The 12,457-nt window shown below is 49.0% G+C and overlaps 1 protein-coding gene across 2 annotated transcripts in view; it reads right to left on the reverse strand.

Moving 5' to 3' along the window:
* Positions 1-12,457, reverse strand: part of AHCYL1 (adenosylhomocysteinase like 1) — a 32,425-nt gene that overhangs the window by 4,494 nt on the left and 15,474 nt on the right. For both annotated transcript variants that reach the window (XM_059675532.1, XM_059675533.1), the window contains exons 2-12: positions 8,341-8,452; positions 6,592-6,735; positions 5,556-5,656; positions 5,072-5,174; positions 3,814-3,908; positions 3,147-3,253; positions 2,268-2,384; positions 1,976-2,039; positions 886-974; positions 494-564; positions 61-155 (exon numbers count right to left, since the gene is read on the reverse strand). In XM_059675532.1, the coding sequence (XP_059531515.1) occupies positions 61-155; positions 494-564; positions 886-974; positions 1,976-2,039; positions 2,268-2,384; positions 3,147-3,253; positions 3,814-3,908; positions 5,072-5,174; positions 5,556-5,656; positions 6,592-6,735; positions 8,341-8,452 (1,098 nt within the window). The remainder of the gene's footprint in view (positions 1-60; positions 156-493; positions 565-885; positions 975-1,975; positions 2,040-2,267; positions 2,385-3,146; positions 3,254-3,813; positions 3,909-5,071; positions 5,175-5,555; positions 5,657-6,591; positions 6,736-8,340; positions 8,453-12,457) is intronic.

Consider the following 12,457-nt stretch of genomic DNA (forward strand, 5'->3'; position numbering starts at 1 on the left):
GAATGGCTCGTGGGAAGGAAGAGGGCAAAGGCCCAGTGGGACATGCGTGAGAAGCCTCACCACGTCAATTTCCGTGTTGGAGTGGCCCATGTTGCACACGATACAACTGTTTTTCATGCGGTCCAGATGCTCCCGCGTCACCACGTTCTTGTTTCCTGAAAGTAAAGGCAGGCGGCTGAAGAGATGCAGAACAAGGCGCTGGGAGCTGTCAGTGAGAACGTGGAGAGGAGGCTCACTGGCATTAAAGGGCACGTACATGAGAAAAGACATGTACGTTGCGTAACGAACAGCTCTTCGGGCGACGTTATTGGTGGTAAGACCGCGCAGTGCACGAGCCATGGGGAGAGCTCTTTGTTCTGAGGACGTGCCAAGGCTCTGAGAGCTCCTCCAGTTCAGAGCCCTGACCCCGAGCGCGGCCTCGGTAAGTGAAGTCAGTCTGACCACCGTGGGGACAGCCCGAGTGAGCACTCCCGCAGGACAGCACGACACTCACCTGTGCAGGTGATCACCACGTCCACTTGCCGGATGACTTCACTGAGCTTTACCACCCGGAACCCGTCCATGCTGGAAGAACAGGAAGGACACTGAGCAAAGCCAGGGGGCAGGGGCCGGAAGCTGCCACTAACCGAGACTAGAAGTTCCTTTCTGAAGTCAGATCCAGTGCCACCCCACAGGGACGGTGAGTGACAACTATGCTCAACGACACCCACTGGCCTCCTCAGGCTCCCCAAGATTCCACCCAGGAAGCGAAGAGGCCCTGGGATTGCACGGGAGAGACAGGGACCCCAGCCTCCTCCTCTGAGGACTCTGCAGGGAATGGTGCATGGGATCACTCACAGACTCTCAGAAACAAAGCACGCGGGGTGAACGGAGCACCGTGCTTACCAGGCCTGCAGAGCACAGATGGGGTCGATCTCTGTGATGTAGACAATGGCTCCGAGGGCCTTGAGAGCAGCACAGCAGCCCTTCCCCACCTAGAGCACATGAGGGAGCGTCAGGCCTCAGGTCCACCAGGGCCTGGGCACAGGCAGCAGGCTCTGTGGGAGGCGGGAACTAACGCCCTGACGTCACCAATCATCTCGAGAGCCCGGGCACGAAGGCTCCAACCCAGGCAGAGCGGAGACAGGTCCAGACTATACGCTGCGACCTTAGACATTCCCTACTGCATACAAGGGCAGGGCTTGGGAGAGTAAATGAGATCAAGGGAACAAAAGTGTTACCAGTAGGGAAACAAGGCCAAGAAGAGCAACTGTAACTCTAGTTTCTTAGTCCAGAAAGACCTGGTCACTCTCATTTGAGATGCATTAAACTCAAGGACAGCCAAGCAGCACAGGAACTTCTGCGGGCCATCGCTGATGACAACGCAATCCCCTTCACCCACCCTAGCTTAGAGACAGGCAACTCTATGCCAGTTGGATTCCACCCCTCACTCCACTGCCAAGTGCTTGCGGGGCTAAAATGCGACACAGTCCCTTGAATTAAGTCTCAAAACAGGCTGTTGTTATAAATGGGGGAAATGGCCCTAGCTGGTTTGTCTCAGTGGATAGAACATCAGCCTGCAGACTGAAGGGTCATGAGTTCGATTCTGGTCAAGGGCACATGCCCGGGTTGTGGGCTCAATCCCCAGCAGGGGGTGTGCAGGAGGCAGCCAATCAATGGTTCTCTCTTATCATTGATGTTTCTGTCTCTCTCCCTTTCTCTCTGAAATCAATAAAGAACATTAAAAAAAAAAAAAAAGAATGGGGGAAACGATACCAACATTCCATCCCATAAGACAAAGTGGTAACATCTGAATTGATTCATTTCATATGTCTTCATTCATAAATCTGAATAAAGGACTTTTGCTATTGTTTTGAGATACATTATCTAAGAGTATTTTAAACCTGCGCCAGTGACGCCACCCGGAGCACACAGCCTTCACGTGGCATGTCTGGTAAGTCCATGAAAAGACAGGCCCTGCGGCCCTGCTAGTTACCTCACCGTAGCCACACACCACCACCTGCTTCCCACCAAACATCACGTCTGTGGTCCTCTTCAGGCTGTGGAGACAGACAGGGCTCAACTCGAACACCATTAGCTCAAACACAGTCCCTCACACAGAATTCAAAGTGGGGGGCAAGTCCACAAGAACTGGAGGCGGAGAGGCGGGGCTCCGTAAGGAATGGACCCAGAGGAAGAGCAGGGGCGATGACTGGAGGACTGACAGGGAGCACTACGGCCCGCCCACGTGCACGCCCGTAGCCTGATATCCGTGCTCTTCAACCTACCCATCCAGAATGGACTCTCGGCAGCAGTACAAGTTATCAAACTTCTGTTTGGTAACAGAATCATTGACGTTCATGGCTGGAACACAGAGCTTCCCCGCTTTGGAGAGCTGATACAGCCTAAAGGAAGAAGCCACAAAAAACAAGACCAGTTAGCTGGTAAACAGGACGCGTGGCAAATCTGCCTAATCCTCTCCAAGCTCCATGCTGCCTCCCCAGCCTGACATGCCCACGGATATTAGTAAACAAATGATTTCCTCGTCATCCCTCCTCACTTTCCTTGTCATCCCCCCCGCCCCGCCCCCCCCCCCCCGTCCCCTTTATTTGGAAGGGAAAAAAAATCCTTTCAACTGAAGAAATTGACTCCCCTTCCATAAAAGGGGATATATTTCCTTAGGCAGCATCCTCTCAATCTTTACCATGCCTACTGCTCATAAACAAAGATCCAAGATTCTGATTCGGTTCCCTTGTGCGTGAGAGCAACGTGCCACGTGCCCCCAACTGAGAACACTTTTGCGAGCATCTTTAGGTCCTCTGACAAGCCGAGAATATTTTGCCCAGTTTTATTTTTTGTAGCGTATCTGACATCCAGTTTCACAATAGAATTTTTTCCTATTTCAAATATGAAATTGTAATACAATATTGAATACAGTTTTTCAAGACATACTCACTCCCTACCTCCCAACACTGGTTGAGAATCACAGTGGAGTAAGTGGGAGAGAAAAATGTGAACTAGAACCTGGAATAACTTCCTTTTAGGGTCTCTTGGATTTTTCAAAGTAAGAACTCAACACCTACAGGTCTGAAACACGCCCTGCAGCCTGAGAGCCCAGAAGGACTCGCTGAGCAAGGACACGGGGCGGCTACTCCAGAGTCTGTTACCTGTGCACACCAGTCACGCTCTCTTCCACAATGCCTCGGATCTTCTTAAACACGTTTGGATACTTCTTATAAACCCAGTGGGTTAAGTCTCCCCCATCATCCAGGATCTACAGAACAGCCAGAAGACTTCTATGGGCATTCAGGCTGCTAGAGCTGGGGGGACCTGCGAACCACTTTCTGCGCTAGTGAGCGAGCCCTGCACGTGCTGGGAGGCGCTGCTCCGAGCTCCGGGAGCAGGCTGGGACAGTAAGCAGTACAATTTGTTGGTGTAAAATGGTTAAAAGGGTTCCTAAGTTTGTTCTGGACTCTAGTGAAGAGTATTAGGCTATTCACACACTCATTTTTAGCTGAGTCTTGAAATATATAGCCCCTTTCAATGCAAAAGGAGTCGGGCAGGAAGGAAGAAACGAGACTCCTACTCCGCAGAGGTACCACATCATTTCCTGCTGTCTCACTCTGCCGTGCTGAGTCTTCCCCTGCCCCCACCGGTGCCGTCAGTACTCAGACCAGTTCTCAGACCCATTCTGAACAGGCAGCAGGCTGAACACTTCGGCAACAAAGTAAGTGTGTCAGACCAAATTTCCAAAACATACTCAGGGAACCATGCTTTGAGGGAAAAAAGGCAACAACTGTCTTGTCCAAGTGTAGGATGAACATGCATAATTACCATGTTGGCTTGCCACCCATCCATGTTCACACAGCGGTCAATGCACCACCAGAAGTCATCTTCCGACTCGCCCTTCCACGCGAACACTGCAACACCTGCACAGAGGACACAGGTCAGCTGCTGCTTCTTCGGGGCATGTCCTAGACCAGCCGTGGGCAAACTACGGCCCGCGGGCCGTATCCGGCCCGTTTGAAATGAATAAAACTATTGAAAAAAAAAGACCGGACCCTTTTATGTAATGTTTACTTTGAATTTATATTAGTTCACACAAACACTCCATCCATGCTTTTGTTCCGGCCCTCCGGTCCAGTTTAAGAACCCATTGTGGCCCTCAAGTCAAAAAGTTTGCCCACCCCGGTCCTAGACCAACATCACTCTCTGGAAGGGCTACAGAAACTATGCTAGAAGGGAAACAACTTGGGAAGGGCCGAAGTCAAAACAGCGCCTCTGAAGTAGAACCCCTCGTCCACGTGGCTGAGCACGACAGCCAGCGCTGTCCCAGGTGTCAGGGACGAGGGAAACCACTTCTGACAATGTTACAGTTGGGTTATAAAACTGCGTGCATACTGAGATGTAGTTCATCTCTGGAAAAGTGAATAGAAAAATTTTTTAAATGGTCAAATTGTGTCTCGGTAGCAGGATTATGGTGTTTTATTTTGTTTTGGAACATCCTAAATTTTTTGCAATACACACCAGAAAAGAGTAAATAAGACAAACAACAGTGTTATAAAGTTGCTTTCTGAGCATCCTAGGGAGACGCGAGATCCTTAAAGAAACTTCACGGTGATTTTCTTTTGAACATTTTGACAATAACTATCATTTGATATTTAACTGAACTCATGAGTGGCCATATATTTCCACAGTGACAGTGAACACCACCTCATCTAACGCGCTATCAGTGCAGAAGGCACTGCTAGTGTTCTATTAAAGGGATGAGACCCTGGGTGAAAGGAGACCTGCTGAGCTCGTACATTTTAACACTCTTCCTCGTTCATTTAACATTAGAGTTGGGCATGTCCCCACGTAATTAGTCTTTTCAAAAATCACTGTTAATGACTATATAATATTCTATCATGGACATGAACCTTAAGTTTATTATCCATTTTCTTCCTGTTGATATTTTTATTGTCCTCCAAATTTTACAGCCCCTAGACAGACATGGCACTGTAGAGACGATTGTGACACATAAAAGGTATGTTTGGAGAATTATTTGGAGGCAAAGTTGGTAATAACAGTCACAACAAAAGCTGAGACTTACCAGCCTCAGCCAGTGCTGCAGCCACTTCGTTCTGCGTGGAGTAGATGTTGCAGGCAGACCAGCGGCACTGGGCCCCCAGCGCACAGAGCGTCTCAATCAACACCTGCGGAGACGCACAGGAGCCGGGGTGAGGACGAGGGGGGGCGGGGCATGGAAGAGAACCTACCCAGCCACGCTGCAGCGACAGTGCCACCAGGGTGTCATCCAGCGAGGCAGCACACTGGTGTCTGTTACCCAAAAGCTATGTTCCTAAAAGTCTTAATAACACTTTTAGATCAATCCTGTTTTTGCAAAGCTCGATCTCCCTAAGTCAGGGTTGCTGACAGTCGGCTGAGCCCATACAGAGTAGAAAGCCCCATTACGGAGTAACCACCTACTAGGATAGCATTTGGAGGCCGGATAGATTGGGAGGAAAAGGAAGTTTATAAAAAGTTGTCATTCCCCCCTCATCAGAAGTCCCTCTGTTTTCTCCCAACAAACTCACCGCAGTCTGGGCTGTGATGTGTGTACAGCCCACTATTTTAGCACCAGCCAAGGGCTTCTCCCCCTGAGCGCGTTTCCTGAGTGAAATCAGAGCAGACATGTCTGTGAAAGAACAGAGGATTTGAGCTAGGTCTGCACTGGCAGGCTCACAACTCCTGCCCAGCGACAGCAGGGGCGGGTCTGGATCTGCTGAGATACGGCGAGACAAGGTAGAGAAACACAGCAGAGTTCTGATCTGATAACTGGCAGCTTCAACACATCAGTGGGGGGCTGTCATCCAATCACTTGGGATTTCTGCCTTCTATGCAGAGGACTGAGCAGAGAATGAAGTAAATTCTCAAAACTGACCAAACGGAGGGTGAGTGTCATCATGCACTTGGGAGTGGCCCTGGGCTCCTGCATATGCCCATCGCAGCAGGAAGAAGCCTGCCCCCGCAGACCCCAGGCTTCTGTCTGGCCATGCTGTCTAACCCCAGCCCAGTCTCCCTCCCAGTGCAGAACAGGCTTCCAGTGGGAAAGCAACACCAGAGTGAGGAGGCCTTACTGGGTGTGGGTGCAGCAACCAAGATCTGACAGTCACTTTCACTCTTGCTCCAGCAGAGGGTGCTCAGGACCGAAGACCAACCGAGGCCCTAGGTCCCCACATCCTGCTGAAAACCCTCCCACGCTGCTGCTTCTGGGAAATCTGGGCCCCGAGCTCAGAGCTCGGCTGGGGCAGATCCCGCAGAACCAACCACCTCGCAGCAGTGAGCTCAGACTTGCTGACGCTGCAACCAGATCTCTGGACTTGGTGCCATGGAGACAGGGCAGGTGGGGGAACAGAAACTACTGTCGATGACCACATGCTGAGAACAGGAAGCAGGAGGACCAGGACAAGAGTCCTGAGGCTCAAGCTCCGTACAGAGATGCGACTGTACAGAGGTCCAGGATACTGGGTTTTCCCCGAGACTTTCAGGTTAGCTTTCAAGCCTCAAGTTGTGTGGGTCCGATGACCAGCAAGTGGCTGCTTCTGGTCCCTGCCTACTCCCTTCCCTTACCTTGCTCTGCGATCTCAATCTCCCGGCGTCCAAATTCTGCCTGCTTGATGTTCTTCACGCAGAAATTGCTGCTGCCCTTGGAGTTGGTTTGCTGCTTATCCCGGGGGGAGACCTCATCATCAGAGCTGTCTGTGTAGGACGCAGCTAGAGCCAGGAAAGAGAGAAACAAGAAGGACAAAGAAACCTCAATCGCCCCAACTCCACAGAGTGCGGCCCCCACGGACTCCCACTTCAGTTAGGCCAAGACTCTTCATCGCAGCCACTGGTCCTCGCTCCCAGATCTCCTCCCTGGGCCTGATAAATGGGGGAATGAAACTGCTGCGACCGTTCAGGGCCGAGGCCCTGTCACCACCGCAATGATACTGGGCGGTGAGCGCCTGCGATGAGGAGCCACGGACCCCAATCTGGCACAGGCCTAGTGCATCCCAGAGCATCGGCTACTTGGTCCCCACCTGAGTGGGAACTGGACATGGCAAAATGGAAGAATAAGTTAGGGCACATAAGGAATGCTATTTCCATAGATTACCATCTCAAACTTAAGCAACTAAAGCATCTATCAGAATCTTGTGGAAGGTTTGCTAAATCACAGTTGGCGAGGCCCCCCTACCAGAAACCCCTTCAGAAGGTCTCAGGTGGAACCCAAAACTGACATTTCTAACTAGTTCCCAGGTGCTGCTGCTGCTGTTCAGAGGGCCACACTTTGAGAATCACAAATATGGACGAAAGTGGTAAGACAATCTTACAAGGGCTTTTATACTAAGTTGTGCACAAGGGCGGGGGTGGGGGGAGGCCTGAATGAGGGGCCCCTTGCACCGTCCAGTGCTGTGTACCTCCAGCACACAGACCCTCAGCTTCTACATCCTTTCTAAGTTAACCTTCTAGTACCCACTCTAAAGGTGAGACGGGCACAAAAGACCACAGCCCGGCTGGTGTTGCTCAGTGGTTGAGCACTGATCCATGAACAAAGAAGTCTCTGGTTCAATTCCTGGTCAGGACACATGCCCGGGTTTCAGGCTCAATCTCCAGTAGGGGGCGTGCAGGAGGCAGCCGATAGATGTTACTCGCTCATCAATGTTTGTTTCTATTTATTTCTCTCCCTTCCTCTCTCTAAAATCAATAAAAACATATATATTTAAAAAAAGGACCACCTCCATGGGGCTAAGTCGGGAGAGAAGAACTAAGAAGAAACAGAGCTGGGGCCACAGTCGCACAGTCTTTCCCACTCGAGAGGTTAACGGGGAGGACACCGGCAGAGAGGATAACGCAGGCAATGAAAGGAGCGGGAATACCCATCTTCACTGGTACAATTCAAGCGGTCTTGGCGACAAGAACGAGAAAGACAGGAGGCAGGGTACATCTTATATAAAGATCAGAAATTATGCTTCCAAAGTACACCTCTTTTCAAGGCCAGTTTTGTCAGCCAAAATGCCATTGATTTTCTCCTTTGGTAATGTGGGCGGGTGAATAGACGATCGTGGGAGTGGGAACCCGCCCAGAACTACCAGCCAGGCACAGCCACAGACCACACACCGAGACAGGAGGGGGCAGAGAGCCTCAGGGTGACAAAAGCGTCCCCAGCGACAAGGCTGGCTGGGAACAGTCCCATTGCCCAATCGCTAATGATCAGCTTTCAGCACACAGATGGGCAGCCGTGACAGGAGGTATTTGCAGATTCTAGATAAGCGCCCAGGAGAGAACTTGCTTCCGGCTCCAGAACAGGAGAGAGCAGCACCTGAGGTCCTCACCTACCTGAGCTGTAGCTGTCAGTGGAGGACTGAGAGATGGACCTCGACAGAGAGCGGCGGCCTGTCTTGGTGGGGAATTTGGTGAATTCCTGCATGTCATCAGCAAACTGGATTTGCTGTAAGAGGAAGACAAAAGGGTTGCAAGTTTACAAGGATTCTATGAAAGGTTCCATTTTTAAGGCCATACACTGTCCTCCCTGAAAGCTGTTACCATGTAGCTCCCACTTCTAAGCCAGCAGCTCCCCCCTCATCCCCGCCAGACAGGACACCCCACCTTCTGACTCTTCCCCAAATGCTAATTACTGCCTCTGCCCAACTGTTTCAGCAGAAATTGCTTTTTGGGGGAGGGGTGGCTAAAGACCCAACTTCTTTTGGTTTCTGTCCAATTTCACAAATTTTCCTACCCATATTCCATGAAATTTTCTTTCCTCTTATAACCTTGACATATTAAACCCTTAATCCTGCCCTCCCAACTCAATAAAAACAAAAACAGGCATAATCTCATATTGCTTCTGCTTGTTTTCAGAATATTCTCTACTAACACATTCTTATCCTGAAGTTAGCAATGGTCTTCTCTTTGGAGAGAATCATGAAGAGATGCTTGATGGTGATGAGCACTGGGGTCAGAGGCCAACCATACACCTAACCTCCACAAAGCCAAGGTATCCCAGACCTCCCAGATCGAGTAAAATACCAGACTATTCTAATGAAAGAGAAATTAAAACACTCATACACACCATAGTCAATTCCAGCTAATTAGGACTAATTTGAAGGTAGGAGAAAATAATGACTGGGTAAACGTTGCATTAAAAACTCCCTTAAATGAAATAAACTGGAACTTGGTCATTGTTTAAAGATACTTGGAAAACTGGCTTTAATAAACAGCAAATAGCTTATAATTAACATCATTTATAGGCAAATTAATGGCTGTTTCTCAAGTGCATGAAACACTTTATTCTATAAGTGGTTTACACCTTCCTCCTGAATTCCTATTCACACCCTGATAAACCCTTTCTTTAAACTTCAGCTCCTGGAAAGCAGAATGGGTTGGATTTCCCTCCCAGTCTGACTAAACCTGAAAAGGTTCCCATGGAGAATCCATTAAGCTAAGTCTTCAGCAAACATGTCTGGAAATGTAAGCTCTCCCAGGGTAAGCTCTCCTCTCCATGGTTAAATTTAAATGGACTTTAAATAGCTTAAATGTCAAAAGCACAACTGCCTTTTAAAAAAATATTTTTATTGATTTCAGAGAGGAAGGGAGGAGAGAGTTAGAAACATCAATGATGAGAATCATCAATCAGCTGCCTCCTGCACGCCCCCTACTGGGGATCCAGCCGGCAACCCGGACATGTGCCCTTGACCAGAATCAAACCCGGGACCCTTCAGTCCGCAGGCCGGCGCTCTACCCACTGAGCAACACCGGCTAGCAACACAGCTGCCTTTCTTAAAACAAAAACACATACAAAACCTCCCCTCACTGAAGTGGCCACAGCTCAGCATGTGCCTTCTGGGCAGAATTTCCCACTGCATGTTCACCTGACTGCAGTCAGCAAAGCTAGTTTTACTGAAGAGACTCATCCAGGACCAAGGTAAGGACTTTTACCCCTTATTCTGGTGGCAGGGAGAAACACAGAACACTCCCCGGGGGCAGCCCGTCCTCCCTCGGCCTCTGTGCTCCTCCCCTTGCTCCTCCTGCAGCAGCCTATTGGGAAGCTGCTCTCGGCCAGGCTGTTACGTAAGGCTTCCTCCCTGTGCATCTTTTTCCAAATGGTTCCGGTGTGTTCCCAGACACCACCTACCAGGGGTGAGGGAGGGAACTGCAGTGACATTAGCAGGGTTTTGTTTTTTTTTGTTTTTTAATAAAAAAGAGGGGCAGCTACGGCAAGATAGAAGTGTGTTTCTTCAGCACCCTAAGACCTGAACAGTCATAATCCACCTTGTATTAATAGAGTTCACCAGTCGCCTAAAGCTTAGCGAATCTTTCCCACCTAAAAATATCAGACTGTGCGGCAAGCAGCTTACAAAGCAGTGCCAACCCCACCCCCGAAATGATAAATGCGGTCCATCCTTGAAGCGTGCGGAATGCTAACTCAAGTCACGACATGGATGGATAGCTGTCTAGTCTTGTAGCTTTCTGATATTTTCACTGCTTCTAAAGAGGCATGACGACATCGGCTCCTCTCCCACCGCAAACTCCAGGCTGCAGAGAAGCTGTACCCCCACCGTGGCTGCACAGCCAGGAGCTCTTTCCCTTGGCGTATCCCTCCTGGAGTGTGGTTCACCTTCACAGTGTAAATAAAACGCTGTTGTCAGAAACAATTTTGGGACGTCACAGGTTCTCTCGCTAGTGAAACCAGATCTCTAACAGCTTCTAACTGGGTTGGCCTCATTGCATCGAAGCCAATGATGATTGCAAAGTTGTTCTGTTTACATTACTTCCCACTATCACGATTTCTTCCAATCATGAAGTCTTCATTGGTGTCCTTCAGTGTTTCTTCAAATCAAGATGTGCAGAGAAATGCTAGGACTGAAGGTGATGCAGGGTGGGGAAGTGGGGGGAGGGGGGGGAAGAAGGAGCTAGATAGTTGAAAATCAAAAAGTCCGGCTACAGAACTATTTTGTGTTTGGATACTCACCACCCCATAAAACAGCCTTACCCACCACCCCACACACACCAGCATCTATTCCTGAACTACTTCCACATCTGAGACAGGCTAGAAGGTCAGATTGACCCATTCTCCAAATACAGGCATCCACTGGCTGTGCCTTCAGAACTAATTAAATTCAGGCCAATTTAATGTGCTATATACAGTGAGCAGAAAGACTTGCTGGATAGAACTCACCAAGATAAAGGGATCACAGGCACCCCCAGAGCTGTAAGCCTCCAGAGAAGACAAATGGTTGTGTACCACTCATGCAGTTGATGCTAATTAGAAACTGAGAAGTTTACTTCCACAAACACAGGATCTAGCTACTCAGATGCTCAATCGCTTAGTTATACTAACTTCCCAGGCCCCACCCAATGTTGCCTTCTAGCCCTCGAATGAGAGAGAATGAAGAGCTACCAAAATTCCACTATGACTCATTGACCAAGGGACGGTGATCAGGATGATACTCATGGAGTATATTCTTTTAGTCTGCACGTTTGGTAGGCACCAACTGAGTGCCCAGTGCCGTTCCAGGAAGGTTGATGGAAGGAAAGATGGTCCCTTCCAATCTGTAGATGTGCTATAACCCACAGTGAAATTAATGATAACACAAATGGTTCTGCCACAGAATTTTACTGCTTCTTTAGGAACAAGCAAATTTTTATATTTAAAAATTATAGTCAGCTTATTTCTTAGCTAACACTTAACACATTGTATGCGGGAAACATGTTTACACGTTTTACGTATTTATACGTTCTACCAGTGTAGTAGAGTGCGGGACACGTATTAATACGTTTTTTATAGACTAGCGGTAGAATGCGGGTAACGTATAAATACGTAAACTAAAGTTATCGTAATTTTACTGAACGCTGCCATTTGCGCAAAAAATTAGCAAAAATGGCCCGCGCCACCTGTTAGCGCGCGATAAAAACTACCCGCAAACAATGTGTTAACAACTGAGCAAAAAGGTGACGATCAGAAGCTAGAAAGCTGGACAAGGTCAATTACTAAGCAGTGTGCTATAGCACCTCCCAAGAGTCCCAGCACATCCTCTGTAAGCCCTCTCACACATCTTCTGGCCAACTTACCCTTTCTCTAGAGCAGCGGTTCTCAACCTTCTGGCCCTTTAAATGCAGTTCCTCATGTTGTGACCCAACCATAAAATTATTTTCGTTGCTACTTCATAACTGTCATGTTGCTACTGTTATGAATCGTAATATAAATATCTCATATGCAGGATGGTCTTAGGCGACCCCTGTGAAAGGGTCTTCGACCGCCAAAGGGGTCGCGACCCACAGGTTGAGAACCGCTGCTCTAGAGTCTATAGGTTCTTTCCTCACTGGCTCTTTCCTCAGAGGGAAGGAAGCGCGTATGGCTGTCAGCCTAAACAGGTGGAAGAGCTTACGTTGATCGGTCTGATTCCCATTTCAAGTGGATTCAAAGAAACAGCAATCAACAAACACCAACTCTGGG

The sequence above is a fragment of the Myotis daubentonii genome, chromosome 18 (genome assembly GCF_963259705.1).
Source record: "Myotis daubentonii chromosome 18, mMyoDau2.1, whole genome shotgun sequence".
Lineage (NCBI taxonomy): Eukaryota > Metazoa > Chordata > Mammalia > Chiroptera > Vespertilionidae > Myotis > Myotis daubentonii.